General features: G+C 41.8%; 2 protein-coding genes and 1 long non-coding RNA gene across 3 annotated transcripts; all 3 read right to left on the reverse strand.

Annotated features, from left to right (window-relative positions):
* Nucleotides 1-467: 467 nt before the first annotated feature.
* Nucleotides 468-17512, reverse strand: LOC148098652 (uncharacterized). Its single transcript, XM_087851503.1, has 3 exons — nt 17048-17512; nt 16310-16913; nt 468-817 (listed from the first exon to the last, which is right to left on the reverse strand). The coding sequence occupies exons 1-3, from the start codon at nt 17510-17512 to the stop codon at nt 468-470; spliced, it is 1419 nt and encodes a 472-aa protein (XP_087707629.1).
* LOC148098653 (uncharacterized) lies at nt 1397-5413 on the reverse strand. Its single transcript, XR_015720026.1, has 4 exons — nt 5387-5413; nt 4859-4918; nt 3005-3130; nt 1397-1761 (listed from the first exon to the last, which is right to left on the reverse strand). It is a non-coding gene; the product is annotated as an uncharacterized LOC148098653 (long non-coding RNA).
* Nucleotides 17513-19615: 2103 nt separating the features above from the next.
* Nucleotides 19616-20354, reverse strand: LOC148098654 (uncharacterized). The gene is made up of 2 exons (XM_087850551.1): nt 20087-20354; nt 19616-20001 (listed from the first exon to the last, which is right to left on the reverse strand). Exons 1-2 carry the CDS (start codon nt 20352-20354, stop codon nt 19616-19618), a joined length of 654 nt encoding a protein of 217 aa, XP_087706677.1.
* Between the last annotated feature and the right edge of the window lie 428 nt (nt 20355-20782).

Consider the following 20782-nt stretch of genomic DNA (forward strand, 5'->3'; position numbering starts at 1 on the left):
TGCTGGTCTCCCTGTGGCATCTACGAACTGTACGGTGTGGATCCCATTAGCGAGGGTTTGTATATAATAGTGGTCAAAAGCGGCAAATCAGGCCTGGATTCAAGCCTCGAACTTGTGAAAAGTTATTACATTATGGCCGGTGGAAACAACATGGACAAATACACTTATAACCTAGTGGACATGGGGTCCCTGACTACAGACTTACCGGCGGACCGGCGCTTTATGCATAATAGCAGCATGCTGTGCATGGGACCGGTCAATGTGCATATCGAGCGTCATGTCACAAACACAGATGTCATGACGGTTAAAACCTGTAATATTGTGTTGAATGGATGTGAATGAAACTCACACAGACATTTTGTATGTACACATGGTTTATTGATGAATAAAACAATATCTGATACACGTACACCAAGGCTTCTTTACTGTGAGTACTTCCCAATAACCGATCATCCAACATGTACATGCTATATGTACATTCTCAGAACTTTTTTAACACAGTGGGCACAGACTTTACAGGTAGTATCACAAGAAACACAGCACACATGACCGCAATCCGACAGCCAACACTTGTCCTTTCCACATGATGTGCAACTCCTGGAAGTCACGCCTGCGGTTGTGATGCTTTTCTTGCCAACGTGTTGCTTGCAAAGAGGACATGTGATCAGCATGTCCTCTTTGTTTCCCAAAGAGGTTATGCACGCTTGGCAACAAAGGTGGCCACACTCTAGGTAGACATCACTTTCCTCTCGGCAGACCGTGCATTCGTAAGGGTATGTGAACATGTGATCCTCATCAGGTGGGGCCGTTCTCGTACCTACCGAGCATACGAAACAACTGTAAGTAACTATGACACACAGACACACACACACACACACATACCAGTTTTTACTACCTCGTGGGACGACCTGACTGAGAGGGTGCTGGTGGGATCCACCTTTTCTACGTGGTTTAGAAAATTAATTTTAATTGCTAAATTCATGTAAATTTTTTGTAAAGAGGAAAATCACTTAAAATATTAAAAACACTCACATGGAGAAAAAACCCCTGAATTTTGCTATTCCCGTGGGGACCCTCCTATATTTAAAATGAGAAACTTTGTTTTTCACCAGAAATAATTAACATTTCCTACCATGTTAAACTGTACAGCTGTAATACTAGCTGTGCTGAAACTGTTAACTCAACCGCACTGAAACTTCTTAAACCAAACAACAATTGTCGTGTTTAAACTCTTTATTTATACACATGGCACCTCAATATTAGCAAATGGCAGAGTTTAATTTCAAAATAAAAGGCCAAGTGTTGAATTTATTCAAAATTTAAACAATGTAAAAACAGCCATGAACATTTTTTTTAACTGACCTTCAACGCAAAATGAAATGAAAAAAAAGTTCTGCTGTACACAAATGCAAAGAAAACAATCAATTTTGTTTACTCCAGGCCAGCTGTGTGTAAACTAAACATAAGCTTTAACATGAAAAAAGGAACAAACAAAACAAGCAGCCCACGAAATGTGCAGGTATGCATTTGACCCCAAAACTTATAGTCTTTTAGCACTGTTGCGCTTCAGTGCTGTTATTTTGTTTTTTACATAATACTTCACCGCTTTCCATGTCCTATTTTCCAGTTCCTTTGGTGAAGCTTCAATGCATGAAACACAATCCGCCTTTCCAGGGACTTTCCCACTCTCTATGAAGCTTTTTAATGTTTTTTCTACGGCACGGGTCTCCACAGCTGACCAGCTTCTCTTCTGTGAAGCTCCTGAGAACACACAAAGGTATTAATAGGTCTGTAATAATTTTAATTGAAGGGGCACTCAAGTACACTGCACAACATTACAAGCAGTAAAATACAGAAAACCACAAAAGTACAGAAAAATAGTGACACTGCTGTTATGTTTGTGGATTGAAAGCAAATATAAACCAATGAGTCTTAAGTGAGGATTTGAAAAGAGAATGTGAAGTGATATTTCTGATGTTAGTGATTTCCAGAGCACGAGACGGGTGTGAGGGACAGACAAGCAACTAGGAAACTGAACAAGTGAAAATACAACATGCGAGCAAGTGAAATAAAAAGTAACCCCCATTTATTTTTGCCACTTTAGAGGAGGTATCGTACTGCATGTAAATATCTCAAAAGTGACAAACGTCCCCATATGGCAGGGGTTTAAAAATCCAGTCCTCAAGGGCCAGTATCCTGCTTGTTTTCCAACGAGCCTGCCCTTGTAGCTTCTTATTGGCAAAGCACACCTGATCCAGGTAATCAGCAGCAGGTAGGGCAAGAATATCTCAAAAACAAGCAGGATACTGGCCCTCGAGGACTGGAGTTTGACACCTGTGCTGTATGGTGTTATACAAATGCTGGAGGAACAATGAAATCATTAAACAGATTTACAGTCCCCTGAAAAAATTTGGACAGTTAGACCAAGTTCTTCTTTTTGAGTCACCTAAAGAGGTTTGATTTCCTTTGGGTTTAACTTCAAAGATAATTGAATTGAATTCAATTTTATTTATATAGCGCCAAATCACAACAAAAGTCGCCTCAAGGCGACTGATAAATATCAGACCGCAGATTTTCCTATCAGGATTTCAGGTTTTTACATCTATACCTGATGAACAATTTAAAAGATCAAAGTTTGTTTAAACCCACCCATTTTTCATGTAAGCAAACATATTGAACAGAAAGAATTAACATTGAATGAAGTAAATAACATGTAATATTTCACTGCATAATAATTGATGCCGGCCCTGAGAAAAAAAACAAAACAAAACAAAAAAAAACCATATTGGTGGATCTTTAGTTTAAACAAACAATATCATCTAAGTTGATTGTCTGAGCCAGATGTAAATAACTGGAAATAAAAGCTGGTAAATCTGGTCTAGTTTTCATCAGCGGAGCCTCATTTCTAAGGCTAAGCGCTATATTCCTTATAATGACCTGGAAAAACTTATTAATTCGTGACTTCCAGGTTGGACTACTGCAATTCTCTTTAAATTGGCCTTACCTCCTCCCTTCTCCTTAGATTGCAGACTGTCCAGAATGCGGCATACCTCGCAGCAGCTAGCTCGGGGTGGGGGGGTGTAGAGATTTAGAAAATGTTTAGAGTCCACCCTCATTTCTGCTGCTCCCCCTGCAAATAAATTTGGGTGCTTGGTGTGAGTGAGACGGATACAGAGGAAGGGTTAGATGGAGGCAGATGATTTGCTGCGGAGACCCCTGAAGAGAGTAGCCAAAGGAAAAGAAGTACTTTTGTCTTTAGACAGCAGACACTTGCTTGTCAAATTTAAATGAGCTATCCAGTAATATACCCAAATTACTGGCATAATCAGAAAGGGATCTAGCAAAGGGCATCAGAGCAGCACACATTTGGTCACGGGGAATTTTACTGTCAAACACCACGATCTCCGTTTTTTTTTTCCGTTCAGGATAAGAGAGTTATTCTTGAACCAATCTTTAACCTCACGCATGCATTCACAAAAATAATTAAAAGACATTAAGGTCGTCTGTAATCTCAAAGTAAACCTGTATATCATCAGCATAGCAATGAAAGCGAGAAGTTGCCCAAATTAACCGAGAATGACCAGTCAGCGAGATAAGATTTTAACATAAAGACCAAGTCCAAACTATGGCCTTTAACGTGGGTTGGTGTATTTACCCACTGAAGGAGGTTAAAAGAGTCAGTTAAAGCAAGGAAGTCTTTAGCAAGCAGGTCATGCTTGCAATAGATGTGTATGTTAAAATCAGTAAGAACGGTGTCATATTTAAAAAGAACGGAACCCAGGAAGTCAGTAAAGTCCGAGATAAAACACTTGTTATATTTGGGTGGTCGGTAGACCAACACTCACAAAGTGGTCGTGGAAGCAGTCATCTCCAATAACTGAACTTCAAAACTAGCAAAGTTAGGTGAGGAAAGTTGCCGAACATTATATACGTTTTTAAAAACTGAGGCTAAACCACCTCCCCTACCAGAAAGCCTCGGTGAACTAAAAAAGGCACAGTCCAAAGGAAGAAGTTCAGAGAAAGGGATGAGCTCACCAGGGCGAATCAAGGTTTCCGAAAGGAATAAAATATTAAGGTTGCTAGTAGAGAAGAAGTCATTTAAAACAAAGGTGTTATTTACCAGCGACCTGAGATTAAGGAGTGCCATCTGTGGCCAGGATACTAAGTCACCTCTAGAAGCTCGGCGGGGAAGTGCTTAGATTACTTCGACAAACTCTCCGTTAGCCCGACATTATCCAAATCCGAGCAGGAAAACGTGTCGCAGAATGGGCAGAGGAGGCTTGATGATCGACCGGGTAAATCCAGCGCTAAGTAGGCAACTTGGCGTCAGAGCATACCATGGAGGAGGGGAAAAAAAGGATGGCGTGTCCAGGCTAGCATGTACATGGTCCGTAATTCTGGCCCTGAGACGGACATGACGGACACTTCTTTCTCGCTTCCTATAGCGTTTCTTGTGGAGATTAGGGAGGGGTAGGTAGGAGAAGCCGAAGGACAAATCCAGTTGTGGTAGATTAGTGCTGCCCACACTCCAGCAGTGGTCGGACCGAAACGAATGGTAAGAATGAAGATTTAAAAGTGTTTGCCCGTCATATGTAATCAGTGCACAACCACTAGATAAACACACAACTAGAAAAGTAAAGATTAAAAAAAAAACAAAAAACAGTGCCAAGGTACATAAGTGAAGGTAAAGGAAAAAGGGAGGTTAAAAAAAAAAAACAATGGCGAGACAGACACAACCGAGGATGGCAAGCCAAGCACACCGGCACCATTACCCCAGCCTATAGTGGCCTGAATTTGGAGAAAGATGAATGGTGATGATAGGCCTTCTTAATGTGATCTGTTAGCATGTGTTAGATACCTGGTTCAAAGCTGCAACTGTCTGACTCCGTGTTCTGCTTTTCTTGGGGTGTTGAAGATCCTGCTGGGACACACAGGGGGAACAGTGTAAAGTATAGCCTGGATATTTAGAAACAATGGTCAGTATTTTGTCTGTAGATTCTTCAGTCAGCTGTTGGTTTCTTTTGGATGTTGATGATCCTTTGTAAATAAAAAGATGCTGTAATGAATTGCTGAATTTGGACATGGAATTAAAAATTCTTTGTTACTTGGCAAATTTTAAAAAATTAATTAAACTTGAAACATTGATATTGAAATGATCTTTACTTAGAAAATGCAAAATTGCTTCATCAAAAGCATAAATCTAGTAATTTTAGACATTAAGTGTTTATCAAGTGTGCCATAATCAAAATTGGTTTTAAATGGAAAGTTTGAACTATAAAATTTATATATAACGAAATGACATTGAATTGTAAAATTGAATCATTAACTTGTGAATCAAATGGTTTCAGTATGTTGGCAGTGAAAAACAGCAGTGTTTGTAACCCACCTCCTGGTGACCAAAAAGATGAGTCCCCCTCTTTGTCAGAGACATTGCTATCAGGACAATCAAGTACTTTGTCTGAAAAATAGGCATAAAAGCATTAAAGACAATGACTAAGAATTTACTTTGAAATAAATCACCAGTATTGCCTAATGTTTTTACCATTTGGATCTATTTGGATTTGATCCATGTTCATGCCTTTGTAGTCTGACAGACGGCCTTGTTCCATGGCAATCAGGATTTTGCTGACCTTGGCCAACTGCAGAGTCCCCTCAGGTAGCCTGTAATACTCTCTATGAACTCTTATGTCATGTCCAAGAAAATTTGCAAGTGTATCCATTTCGTTGTCCCTTAAATTTAAAACTGTGGAGAGTGTGGCCATCTGTTTTCTTTGCTTTGTGGAGGACAGAGTTTCTGGATGTTCAGCTCCACAGGCCCTTGAGATCTCTCTAATGGCATCTGATCCTCTTAGGTGAGTCTCTGCCTCAGGCCTTGAAAAGAAAAAGGGGTTCTCATCTGGCACACCACAGACCCGGCGATGAGCAACCAAGATTTCCATGGATGAAAGCATGTCTGGAGTTAGAAGAATGGGAACTTTGCAGTTTCTCTTGCCTCTAATTTCGATCCGTTGAAAGTGCAGGCAGAGCTTTTGCTCCAACTCAGAAAGACCGGTCACAACATCTGACTGAACTCCTGACGTGTCTCTAAGTGTGAATGCACTTAATGGCATCCTTGAAACTTCCCCCTCTCTTCTGCGGTTAAACAGAATGACCTCACACAGAGTTATCTTAGCTAGCTTGGACCAGTTTTTCTTGTACGGGTTGTTTCTCACTTTGTTCTGGTATTCTTCTCTGCACTGATCCAGATAAATGTGCATCTTTTTTACATCTTCTGTGAAAGGAAGAAGCTGCGGTTTGGAAGCCTGCTGACTTGGGATCATGGTACCACTTCCTGATTTAAGGACCTCATTATTATGAGCACGATCTCCTTTATTTCTGATGAGATCGAAATGCAGTTTTCTTTCTTTTGATTTCAAAGGGTAGGTTATGGCTTTTGCAACCGCTGTTTCAGAACTGTGTTTCCGCACCAAGTGCCTTGCCATTTTATGGCAACTAATCAGACAATAAAGACAATAATGCTTCTTACTGTAAATTCTTCCACCATCCTCCTTTTTCTGCAGCTTCATGACAGACACCTTACCTGTTTTAGTGTCCTCCTCATTCTCTGTGCTCCTGGAATCTTTGTCTGAGCAAGTAATCGTCCGTTTGGCTCTTTTCGAAATCCTGTGAAGTTTTCTTTTCTTTCTTTTCTTTGGGCGCTGAGCAGGAACATCAACAGATCCTTCAGAACTGCTTTCCTCCATCAGCTCCTTTGGTGGGACAAATTCATCCTCAGTCCATTCGACGCAACTTGAAAGGATCTCCAATTCATCCGACACCTTGGAGAGCTGGTCAAGGTAGTCTTGTGGCAGCTGGAAAGTATACAATAAAACCCCCACATTGTTCAAATTTTTTGCAGTAGTTTAGGTACAAACAGTTAACAGGACCAAATTTCATGTTTGTGCAACAGTGGCAATTAAAAATAAAAATCTTTGAAAACCAAATTCAACATGTCTTTATTCACAATTTAAAATTAAACAATGGCATTTGTAGAAGTCCACAGAAATGACTAAAATGTAAGTTACTTTTCAACTCAAACCTAGGCCAACAATTATTTGACCTTGTATCCTAAATGTTAAACTTTAAAGCACAACAAAAACAAGGATGTTCAAGTATCGATATAGCATTAACACTCCTGAGTATTTCATGCACTAAGCATTATATCTAAGAAAAGTAAAGCTAATCCTGGTGGTGTATAGATGATATCATGAAGCAAACTTACAAAGATGCTGTCTGTTCTCTCCAGGGGGGGAACCTCAGGATCTTCCAGCACAGGAGGTGGTTCACCAGTAACTGTCATTACATTGCTGTCAGAATCTGAGCTGTGTTCCTGCAGTGAGACAAACAAAACAGGTTACTTTAAGCTCAGAAAAAAAAGCCTTTAATAACTTCACATTAGTTTAAAAATTTACTTTCTACTTAAAGTCTGTTACAGTCTTACTGTTTGATTTGCAATATTAAGGCTCTGTAACAGTTTTGATTAGATCCAGTGTTTGATTCTTTCGTTATTTTCTCATTTAGAGACAACAAAAACCAAAGACCAATTCTTTTTTGTTAACAATTACATTTACAATCAAAACCTTACTTCATTTATCTGCCATATAAATTAAGTTTTTGAATCAAATGTGTTTAAAAATGACTCTAAAGTAAAATTTGTTTTTTATTTCTAAGACATTTACTTTACACAGTGTTGTCCAACCCTTGTTCTTGAAAAGCTACTGCATTGTTATTTTCCAGCTAACCATTGGTTAAAAACAGTGATGGTAAATGGCACTAAAGGTGGACCCATGTCAAATATCTTGCAAAATAAGCTTGTATCACTTTCTCAGGAAACATGAAGCTAAACCTACAACTGATCTATGGCGTTATTTTTGTGCCACTATTTTGAGCGCATGTAAAAAAACTAAACAAAAAAAAACATTGCAAGTCCAAGTGTTGCATTTTGAGGAGAAATTTATTTTGAGTGAAGAAAAGCTAAATTCGAGCAAACAAAACCCAAATGAGGCAGTGGTGGAGGAACGCAGAGTGGCAGAGTTTGAAATATTACTCTCTCTGGTTTAGCTTTTCTTTGCTCACAATAAATTTCTCCTCAAAATGCAATACTTGTACTAGCAAAAAATGTTTACATGCACTCAAATTGTTTTTACATGCGATCAGAATAGTGGCACAAAAATAACGACATACTGATCAAGCAAGTTTTCTGTTGATTCAGAACACTAACCGGTCATGTGGTCTTTGGCTCACAATATAATGCATCCAAAAAACAGTTACATGAGCAGATTTACATTACCTGTTGGGCATTGATGTACTTGGTGTACTTCTCTGAGCACTTTTCATGATGATCCCTCAGGTGATCCAAACGTTTTTTGAATCTGGATAGTGTACTAATTAGACATGAGAAAATTACATTAAATATACATGCATGCAGAGGTATCACAGTAAAAGCCATGCATACTGTATTTCTGAAAAAGCACAAGTTCTCAGCAATAATAAACTTTACTGAGATGATTAAACAGGTTATTTTAACAGTTTCTATTTACATGTATGTTATCTCCCTAAATCCACAGCTGTGTTGTTGTAAGCAGTTATCCTGTAGGTGCACAGTTCTATCCCCCCACAGCAAGTGACCCTCTCCTTAACTCATATTTAAATATTCATGGCAGGCTCCCCACACAGGTGCATGAGCCACACAAATCGTCAAGCATGTCAGCTTAGAAGAACACAGTTTCTACAGAGCCGCAGCTCTTTGCTCTGCCGACTTGCACGGATCCAAACAGGATCTGTAGCTGCGTGCATGTTCCACGCATGGAAAACCCATGGTTCTGTCCATGTCACACACCAGGCATGTGTGTTTTGTTTACCTCTCTAACTGAGCCCAGACAGATGACTTAACTAATTTTACATATGTGCATTCTAATTCTGAAGGCGCTGCCATTAAAGACTGCTGCGGGCCAGATCATCTAAAAAGGTCCACAGTGCCAGCCATTTACCAAACTAGAGAACAGAAGCAGCTGTTTTGTTTCAATAAAACTGCTGAGATGACAGTGGGTTGACCAAACTCCATGTTTCTACACAAAAGTAGTTTTACTAGGCCTCATGCACCTAACCTTGGTCTCCAGGCACAGTGTGATGTTAAACAAATAGATAACTATATGGATTTAAAACAAACAGGAACTAATCAGAATTACTCAGAAGATAAGCTATACAGAATCACTGCAACTGAAGGTTAAACATGCTGACCACATTAAAAAAAATAAAATAAATAAATATTTGTATTCACAGCTTCCATCCACTTTTGCTATGGCATTCTTTTTGTGCCACTATTCTGAGCACACGTAAAAACAATTTGCAAGTATTGCATTTTGAGGAGAAAATTATTTCAAGTGAAAAAAATTTATTGCTGCATGCAAAAAATGTATTTCAGTGTTTGCTATTATCCATATACACACACAATAACAGCCCCTCTCGCTCAGTTTTTGCATTTACTCTTGCTCAGATCTCTGCAGACTGCTCGCAGTATGTCGCTCGCGCTCTCAACATCTCTGCCCATGTGCGTTCAACTCTTTCTGTACAGCGTTATATTTGTGCCACAAAACCAACCAATCACAGACTTGGATGCAAAAAAATCTGATTGGCTGTTTTGGTCTCCGGTCAGCTCGCTAGCTATTGTAGCCAAACACCCCACTATGCGTTTAGTCCAAAACTCAAACGAGGCAGTGAAAGAAGAACGCAGAGTGGCGGAGTTTGAAATATTACTCTCTCTGGACCACAAAATAAACTTTAAGACATTTTAAGTCTAGAATGTTGCTGTGTAAACTTAAATTATCTTCTTGATTTATAAAGACACCACATATTTGCAAAAGTGTTCTAACATTTTCGGAGATGCCTGTTATCCACAAGGTGACCGGCTGGTCAAATGCAGACTCCAGGCACAGCGTTTTCAAACCCCCCGTCTTTCGCTACTTGTGTTAAAGATGATATATAAATCACTTAGATAACTTTTAAATGTTATTGTTTGGCTTATTTCAGTGTTTCATTTGTTCCTGAGTAAATCGGTTTGGCTGAGATTAAAGTTCCGCTTCATAATTCACGGGACAAATTGCTTCCTTTTCCCCTCAATACGGATTTATTGTAATTGGTCCAGCCCAGAGTCCATCATGACCACTTTTCAAATCCACCACCTTCATAGTTTATACCGTTACGAAAAATCACTATCAGCCGATGGCCAGTTCAGCTGTGCGGTCAGCTGGTGGGTTACAGGCATGTCCGAAAACGTTAGAACACAATGCAAATATGTGGTGTCTCTCTAAATCGAGCACATATTTGAAGTTTACACAGCAACATTCTAGCCTTAAAATATATAATATACTTTGTGATCGAGAGAGAATAATATATCAAACTCCGCCACTCTGCGTTCCTCTTCCACTGCCTCGTTTGAGTTTTGGACTAAACGCATTCTGTGGTATAGTGGTTTTGTGGCACAAATATAATGCTGTACAGAAAGAGTTGAACGCACATGGGCAGAGATGTTGAGAGCGCGAGCGACACACTGCGAGCGGGTCCACAGAGATCTTAGCAAGAGCAAATGCAAAAACTGAGCGAGGGGGGCTGTTATTGTGTGTATGGATAATAGCAAACACTTAAATAACGCAGCAATGAATTTGGTTTGCTGGAATTTAGCTTTTCTTCGCTCAAAATAAATTTCTCTTCAAAATGCAACACTTGTACTTGCAAAATCTTTTGACGTGCGCTCAAAATAGTGGCACAAAAATAACGCCATATTTCGCCAACTCCACCACTGAATACCCGAGCATCTCAATAAGACTTTAGGCTTTTAAAGTTAGTACCAATGTAACATAGGTCAAATTAAGCACCCAGTAAATAAACAACCAAACGAGTGTCAATGAGCCATCGTCATCCCTCAGTAAGCCTTAGGCCACAGAGCTAATTAACTAGCCTAGCTAGCTAACCTCACACCAACTACGAAAAAAAAATCGTATAGTTAAGAAGTTTAACTCATAAACAGCTAAAACATTTCTGGAACGTCCCTGCATCTATTGAGAACAGGAATAATAAAGTTTTGAGCGGACTTACCTGCTTTCCATCGAGTAATCGCTGTCCTTGCACAAATTGCTTTTCTCCGTCTAACATCGCTGCACGTGCTGAAATGAGTGTCTGCAGGGGTGGAGCTAAACTGATGGGCAACATGGGGACCGCAAAATTCAGGAAAGGTGTAACCTTTGCAAACAAGATTCTCTCCACCTGCTGAGGCACACACTTTATTGGGGGATGGGCATGGTCATCATGGGGACCAGAAAAGTCTGGAAATGTCAGCTTACTCTCATCTGCACACATTTGTTTCATGTAGGCTTGCTTTTGTTTCACTGTTGATTGTCTTTGTGTATTTTAAATTTTATTTGTCAATCAAAACAAATTATTAAAAAAGAAACCCAAAAAAGGAAAATGGATCACTTATTTTTAAAACAGCAGTTTAAGCACAGGAATATTGGGGCGATCGTGGCTCAAGAGTTGGCAGTTTGTCTTGTGATCGGAAGGTTGCCGGTTCGAGCCCCAGTTCGGACAGTCTCGGTTGTTGTGTCCTTGGGCAAGACACTTCACCTACTGGTGATGGTCAGAGGGGCTGATGGCGCAATATGGCAGCCTCACTTCTGTCAGTCTGCCCCAGGGCAGCTGTGGCTACAACTGTAGCTGCCTCCACCAGTGTGTGAATGTGAGAGTGAATGAACAGTGGTATTGTAAAGCGCTTTGAGGGTCTCGAAAAGCACTATATAATTATTATATGTAGTTCTTCAGCAATTACCAGGCTTTTTAGATGCTAATCGAAATAGCAACAGATTTTAGTCTGGGTTTAAACCACGTCATAGTACTGAAACGGCTTTGCGCAGAGTTTAAATGACCTTTTAATTGCGGATTTAGGGAGCCCTGTGGTCTTGGTTTTACTGAATTTGTCTTCAGCCTTTGATGTGGTGGACCACAGCATTCTGCTAACAAGACTAGAATATTTAGTAGGCATTAAAGGAAGCGCCCTTGAATGGTTTAAATTGTATCTTTTGAATAGGTCCTTTTCTGTTGTGATGAGGAGCTACTCTTCTTCTGTTACCCATTTTGATTGTGGTGTGCCCCAGGGGTCTGTTCTGGGCCTTATGTTGGTCTCATTGTACATTCCAACCGTGGGCTCTATATTTGACAAATATAACATTTCTTTTCATTTTTATGCTGATGATATTCAAATCTATTTTTGTCTGACTGACGATACTCCATCTTCACTACACTGCTTTCTTGATTGTATGAGGGAGGTCAAAGGCTGGTTATAGAGTAACTCCCTTTTTCTAAATAAAAAGATAACAGAAATAATTGTCTTTGATAGCCACATCCCTCGGGGAGAATTAGCCGATATATTTGGGCCCTTTGCTACCTCTCTCTCTGATACAGTATGTAACTTAGGTGTTCTTATGGACAGTTCCTTTAAACTTGATAAACAAGTGTCCTCTTTAGTACAGTCTAGCTTTTACCAACTACGACAAATCTTGCAAAACTTATCCATGCCTTTGTTACTTCAAGATTAGACTATTGCAACTCCCTTTACCTGGGCCTCCAATCTGCCCTTCTTCAAAAACTACAACTTTTCCAAAATGCAGTGGCACGCTTTTTAACTGGTACTAGGTTTGATTCTATTACCCCAAACCTTGCTGACCTACATTGGTTGCCCACTAAATATTGGATTGATTTTAAGATTTTATTGCTTACATTCAAAATTATAAATAATATTGCGCCTTGCTATTTAACTGAACTTCTCCGCCTGTATACTCCTAGGAGAGCACTTCAATCATCGAGTCAAATGCTCTTGGTGCAACCTAGGTCCTGGCTGAAAACCAGAGGTGATCATGCCTTTGACATTGCTGCACCTAACCTCTGGAACAGTCTTCCAGCTGATATTTGCACATCGGAATCTATTCAATCTTTTAAAACACAATTGATACACTGTACTTTTATTGCATCTGTATGTAATTTTAACCTACTGTGTTACTGGGTTTTTTACAATAGGAGTGAAATATTTCTTTTAACATAGTACTCCCGACTTAATTAGCACTTTTTTCTGGGAAGTGTATTTATACTCAGCTATCGTACCCATATGTAATAAATTTTATTTCATATTTTACTCTTGAGAAGCACTTTGGTGTACCTCTGGTCTTTAAATGTGCAATATAAATTGTAAAGTATTGATTGATTGATTCATATAATTTTTTTTTTTTAAATGAAATACCCCACAGTCCACCTTTGAATGCAACCTTGACTTTTTCCCCCCTCACTTTTAAAGGTATTACCTCTTTAACTTTATCTTTATTGTATTAATAAGCTAAAGACAGTAGACATATAAAGGAAAATTACTTATATGTAGGGCTGGGCGATATGGCCTAAAATCCATATCGCAGTACAATTTGAAGCATGTGCGGTAACAATATATATGGTGATATATTCTTTTCTTCTGTATAATGTATTTTCCACACTATAAGGCTCACTTAAAATCCTTTAATTTTCTCAAAAATCGACAGTGCGTCTTATGTAGGAATTCTGGTTGTGCTTACTGACCTCAAACAGATTTTATGTGCTACACGGCCCTCAAAAATCTGTCAAAAAATGATTTGGTACGACTTGGGTAAGCTACAAAGCTGCACTGCTTGATGGATTGTCGGAGCATTACGGCTGCCATAGTCAGGAGCTTTACAGAGTAATCTGGGTCCTAAACTCTGTCCACTTCAGGCCCCAAAGGCAAACAAACGCTGCAGCATCACTGAGAGTTAAAACTGTCTAAATTCTTTCATCTTTAATCAAATGATCAGTCTGACTGATTTACCAGGTGTAACAACTAAGTTTAACATCCAGGCATCCATGAAAACAGAATTTATTAAATTTAACAGAGTTAGAAGTTAACAGGAAGTTAGCTCGCTAGTTTCCACCTAAACATGATATAGCATGTTCTGACTGAGAGATTTCTGAAACAAATTAAAACATACAGCTCTGCCATCACTTCCAACATAAATTAACTAAACAGCAGTGACTTTTGTAGGGTTACTGAAGTTGGACTAGCTGGTATTTAATGATGTGCTACATGATCGCTAGCGACACAGTTATGTTAGCATAACATTAGCACAGTGAAGCTAGAGGATGAACGCTAACTTTTCTCCATTCGATAAAAGTTAACATGAGGGTTTCTGGTGGTTAGGGACAAATTCATTTGCATGGCAGGATGATATAAACGGACCGAACTTCAGTCGGAAGAACAACTGAGATAATCCATCCACAATACAAGGTTAGTTATTAATATACTGCAACAACATGGGAATAGAGCAGCTGCGAGAGAATTCAACATTAATGAATCAATGGTACGGAATGCAGAATTCATACATAAGGCACACAGGATTATAAGGTGCATTGTCGAGTTTTGAGAAGATTGCAGGCTTTTATGAGCACCTTATAGTACGACAATTACGGTAATAATGACGTCCCGCTTATATGTTCTACAAAAGAAATGTGCTTTGGTGTGTATCTGACGGACAAACACCAAACCAGTTGCACCATTTTTACAAACCAATTCTGGTTCATCCGTTTCACTCAACGATCAGCTTTCCCCCTTCTCATTCTCTGTTGCCGCCATGCTTTTTTGGCCCTGTGCATATGAAAACAAAGGCACTGTGCATGCCCAGTTTACTCATATTCTATCACAATATTTTATTTATATATTATCGTTGCCGAACATTATACCGGTATTACCGTGAACGGTATAATATGGCCCAGCCCTACTAGAAAGTACTTTTTCACGTTTTCCCTCCAAAACTTGCTAAATAGTCAGGAAAACATCCAACCCATGGCTGCATGTGTTTCAAACTCAAGATTCTAGAAGGGGTTATCAAAGAGTAAAAGCATGTTGAATTTCACATTGTTCTGTCTTTCCTGAGATCACCAGAATACGCACTTATCCACCACTTTTTTTCACTTTTATACATGCATTTCACCTTTCCCCCTTGCGACCCCTCTGACTCAAATAGGATGGAAGGTGTCAGTTTTTTTCAAAAGTCCTTGCAGGCCTTACCCGTGGTCCTGAAAATCAGCAGTGGGTGATTGCATCTTGGGATGCCAAGAAAGGTGCCTCTTGGCTGGGATACAGGGCCTTTAGAAGGCCCTCTGGTAGTCTGGAGAACCAGGGGGTCAAAGGTCACCACTGTAAAGAACATTTTGGGGGCCTATTCGCATAGGAGTGACGTATCAGAATGCAAACACTTATGTCTTGAAGAGGGTGATTTGGCGATGAAGTGACCCGATTTCTGACCCTCTACGCCCCTCCTGTGACTCACAGCATGACGGCAAAGTTAGTGGAAAAGGCAATACAAATGTATAGGGGATTTTGAAAGTACATTTTGGGGGGCCAAATCGCGTAGGAGTGACGTATCAGAATGCAAACACTTTAGTCTTGAAGAGGGTGATTTGGCGAAGAAGTGACCCGATTTCTGACCCTCTACGCCCCTCCTGTGACTCACAGCATGACGGCAAATTTAGTGGAAAAGGCAATACAAATGTATAGGGGATTTTGAAAGTACATTTTGGGGGGCCTAATCGCGTAGGAGTGACGTATCAGAATGCAAACACTTCCGTCTTGAAGAGGGTGACGTGGCGATGAAGTGACCCGTTTTCTGACCCTCTACGCCCCTCCTGTGACTCACAGCATGACCGCAAAGTTAGTGGAAAAGGCAATACAAATGTATAGGGGATTTTGAAAGTACATTTTGGGGGGCTTATTCGCGTAGGAGTGACATATCAGAATGCTCAGCCCTTCAAAACTCCACCCAGATCATTAAGAAATGCTTTTGATGTAAATGCATTCATAAAATATAAAGTTATAGTTAGTTTAAAAGTTTACACTTTGTCAGGAAAATGGCCCCACCGGTCCAATTTTACACACTTGCAATACCACATTTCAACAGTAGGGCGTCAAGTCGACACACATGTTTACACACGTTGTCAGGAAAAGTCACTTCCAGGGGACCAATTTTACTTTTCAAAAAAAATCGCACTAGGCATATCAGGAGGCTGTTTTCTATCCATTGCAATGCTTGTGCCTGTGGGGACCGGGACTCCACCCCACCGGAAAAATTGGACCCCACGAGGTGAGTGAAATCTCAGGTTGTGGATCCCACCAGGTAGTAAATACGAGTACACACACACACACACACACAGAGAGAGAGAGCCTTACCCACAATGCACAGCTTATTGTGCTGCCACTGACAAATGGGTGTCTCGCCCGAAATGGGGACATCTGCTGCGTCCAGGATATGGCCGTCATCGTAAGATGCGGAGAGTCGACAATCAACGAGAAACCGACCATCGTTCCTCAGCACATCGGTGACCGTGGACAGCGGGTCGCTGTAATATAGCATGGTGGGTAACGTTGGGTTGCAGTCCTCTTGGGCTAGATCATCGTCCAGGAGCGGCGCGCCTCTTGGTACATTCTGCGGTGTCGTAGGTATAGAGTACGGCTTGTTTTTCATGGTGCGATGCTTTGTGCGAACTTTCAGGTGTTTCATGCAATGATCAAACGTGTCCCTGGTCCCCGCTGTGGACCGGCCAGTGATCATACCTGGAGTGGCCTCTGTGTAGATGATGTCCATGTCATGGTCAGTCAAGGCTATACAGGGAGAGTTGGATGACAGTGACATGGTGTCGTTCCACACCGTATCACAATGTATGTCATATCTCTTCAGCAGGTCTCGGATACACATAGGTTCATCGCATAGGATTTGCAGCAACTTAGTATCATCCGACTGGCTTTTGACGAGGAGAGTCACGCTGTGGGGCTCCTGCACAGGGGGATACATTGGAATGATATTATTATTATTATTATCATCATCATCATCATCATTGTTATTATGTAAACACACATAGCTTACAGTGGGTTAACAGACACCACGAAACAAAAATAAAACTACCTTACATGTTTACAATGCAGCTGGAAGATAGTGTGAGAATCACAGGCGGTTGTTTTGGCATCCTTTGTCCAACCCTTAGCAGTGACAAGGGCGTCGCAGTCATTCACGTGCTTGTAGAACGAGGTGCCGGAGCATGGAGTCGTCAGTATAATGTACCTATGTGACACTGTTTTGCTTGCGTCTACATAGGAGTCGAGGATCGTATCAAACGAACCCTCCGTCATAACGACACAACTAGCGTCCACCCACAGATTTGTTGCTCGGCGTAGCAGTTGTTTCTTGATGACATCAGCCGACAGGGTGTTGATTTGCATGCACACTATCGATAAATGTTGAGTTGGTAATTGATAGGATTCTGTGTCCCATCTTGTCAGACTCCACTTTCTAACACCTGAATCCTCGGGCGACCACACATTAATGTGAGCTTTAGGTTCCCAGCACCGTCGAATGGCCAATGTTATGTACTCCATGGTTGTCAGCCAGCGAAGAGTGGGGGTGGTGGTGGTGGAGAGACAGCCTGTGGTGGTGTTTTCGTTTGTTGCAATACAAAAGAGTCTAGCTGAAAACACACTGTGTTACCTCTAAACTACGATACTTAAATGTATCTGGGGTTGGGCAGCCGACCCACAGCTCCGAGCCAGCCGACCCACAGCTCCGAGCCAGCCGACCCACAGCTCCGAGTCAGCCGACCCACAGCTCCGAGCAAGCCGACCCACAGCTCCGAGCCAGCCGACCCACAGCTCCGAGTCAGCCGACCCACAGCTCCGAGCCAGCCGACCTGGCTACTGTCGCTCTCGGTCGGGGGTGTAATCTCATTGTGATGAACGTATAATGATCGCATCGCACATTCTCAGTGGAGCATTGAAAATATGGCCACGTTAAGCTGGTTATCCTTGTGGTTGTTGATGTGCGCTCCAATCCTGTCTTTGTCTCTTGTCTCAAAAGGTTTCTAGTCGCTCCTAAAACACAATTGTGTATGTGAATGTCTGTGAAGTCGCAAGTCGAAGTTTCCTGGCTGAAAAGAATGTAGTGTTATAACCTTTATGTGAATAACTAACCAAATGTGTTTTTCTCCTTTAGCTGACACATACGTAACAGCGATATGTGGACAAGACGTGGTTCTTCGCTGTCAGAATACTACAGCGAGTCCAATTGCCCCGATGGAGTGGAAGAAACTGGTCCTATCTGATTATTGCCTGTACTTCTTTAGCCAAGGGCAAATAAAGTACTGCAATGTGTAATGGTTGTCTTTTTATTGTCACATACAGTCAAACACCACGCTTTACACCCATGCTGGTACACCACGCGTGTCTACACGACCGAAGCCCCCGGTTTAGGAGTTACAATCTCCAACAAGCTATAAGGGTCATCGGGGGAGATGCCGAAGACGTGCAGGTTGTACACGGCCAGAATCAGCGAAATGCTGGCCTTGGTCTCGTCGGGTAACGTAGGGCATCCAAAGAGGTATCCGAGCGCACGCACCTTCCCCTCGGTGGATTCGAACATGTGACATAGCATATATTGTTCCTCGGGTAAGATCAGCTCTTCCCGGACCATGATGTCGAGAGCCTCATCGACAGTCGTGATGATGTCCAGCAAGCTGCAGTTCTTGACAACATTATGGAACGCGAACGTGGGCAGCGTGGAGCCGAGCATGCGCTCGGCTGCGTGGGTTAACTTGAACTGTGTCAGTTTTCGTTCTGCAGAGAATATAGACATAAGTATACAAGCAACAAGGTATTTGTCCAACACAATGGTTATTACAACGAAAAGAAATACAGTACCTGCCTTTCCCTGCGGTCCCTGCTGCACCTGGTCCTGGTAAATATAGGGATTGATTTCACGAAGCAATGACAGTAACAGCTTGGCTCGCACCTCATCCTGCAAGCTGTATTCGACTAGGGCACGTAGGCGATGCACATGGTTTGGTATTTCCGTTATACCAGTTGCATCTAGGGCCTCGTCCCCGTCGGTGTATCTGTCAAAAATACTTTTGGTTAGGTGAGTGCACCGCTCTGCAATGTCATGCTTCCACGACCTGAGTTATTCCACGGCCATAACTGTATCGTACGTGGGGTGGCAGTGTATGTATATACGCAGATGGTTATTCGAGGGATATAGCAATAGTAACTCTGTATTACTCGTACACCTTTGGGACCGCTTTATCTAGCAAGTTTGGAGGTATCCCCGACTGAGTTGTGCACAGCGTTCGACCTGAAACGCTGGCCGACCTGCAACGCTGGCCGACCTGCAACGCTGGCCGACCTGCAACACTGGCCGACCCAGCCGCAAGAGTGTCCGACCTACACGCAAGACTGTTCAACCCAACTGCACGCAAGTGTCCAACTGAGAATCGTTCTCGCATAAGTGCACTTTACAATAATACAGCAAACCTAGCATGTGCAATGCTATTCCCATGCGGTGCGCCAAGGTTTGCACCGAGGTACTTGTTGGTATCATGTATCAAAATAAAGACGCTGCGCAGAAATTTATAATGGTGTTTTTGTTTATTGTGAAATACAGGTAATCACACAGCACTCTTTATATACCAGTCATAATGGTAAACCTCATGTCTACACAACCGAAGCCCCCACTGAGGGAATAGACACAATCTCCAACAAGTTTTTGGGGTCGTCGGTGAAGATGCCGAAGACGTGCAGGTTGTACACGGCCAGAATCAGCGAGATGCTGGCCTTGGTGTCGTCGGGTACCGTAGGGCATCCAAAGAGGTATCTGAGCGCACGCACCTTCCCCGCGGTGGATTTATATATGTGATATAGCATATATTCTTCATCGGGTAAGATCAGCTGTTCCTGAACCATGATGTCGACTGCGTCATCAACAGTCGTGATTTTGTCCAGGAAGCTGCCTTCTCTGACTGCACGTTGGAAGCTAGGCAGCGTCGAGCCGATCATGCGCTCTGCAGCGTCGGTTAACTTCAATTGTGTCAGTTTTCGTTCTGCGGAGATATACACATGAGTATACAATCAAAAAAAGTGTTTGTCGGACACGATGTTAATTACAACGAAAAAGAAGTACAGTACCTGTCTTCCCCCTTGGTCCCCGTTCCACCAAGTCCTGGTACAAGTAGGGATTGATGTGACCAACCAATGACAGTAACACTTTGGCTCGGACCTCATCCTCCATGCTGTATTCGACTAGGGCTTGGAGGCGATGCACATAGTTTGGTATATCCATCATATCTGGTGTGTCTGGGAGCTCACTCGTGTATCTGTCGAAAATACTTTCGGTTAGGTAAACGCACCACTCTGCAATGTCATGTTGCCACGAGCTCAGTCGTTCCACAGCCATAACGGTACCTTATGTGACGATAGGAGTGTTTATACGTCAGTGGTAAAGTTACAATTATATATATATCAATACCTACTCTCGATTACTCGTACAACTTTAGGACAGCTTTATCCGACAATGAAAGGGGTTATCACCAGATCCACACAGTGGCCGACCCACAGCTCCGAGCCAGCCGACCTACAGCTCCGAGCCAGCCAACCTACAGCTCCGAGCCAGCCGACCTACAGCTCCGAGCCAGCCGACCGAGACGCAGCAGTAGCCATGAGTGTCCAACTGCCAACTGTTCTCCCGTAAGTACACCGCGTAATAATACAGCAAACCTATCATTCTAAAGCGTATCCACATTCGGGTTGATAAGAATGAGCGTGTACAAACTGCAATCGTACAGGCACGACATCATCGAAGGTTGCTGGTGCTCTGAACCTGTA

Source organism: Neolamprologus brichardi, chromosome 14, assembly GCF_056152115.1.
Source record: "Neolamprologus brichardi isolate AB-2024 chromosome 14, ASM5615211v1, whole genome shotgun sequence".
Taxonomy (NCBI): Eukaryota; Metazoa; Chordata; class Actinopteri; order Cichliformes; family Cichlidae; genus Neolamprologus; species Neolamprologus brichardi.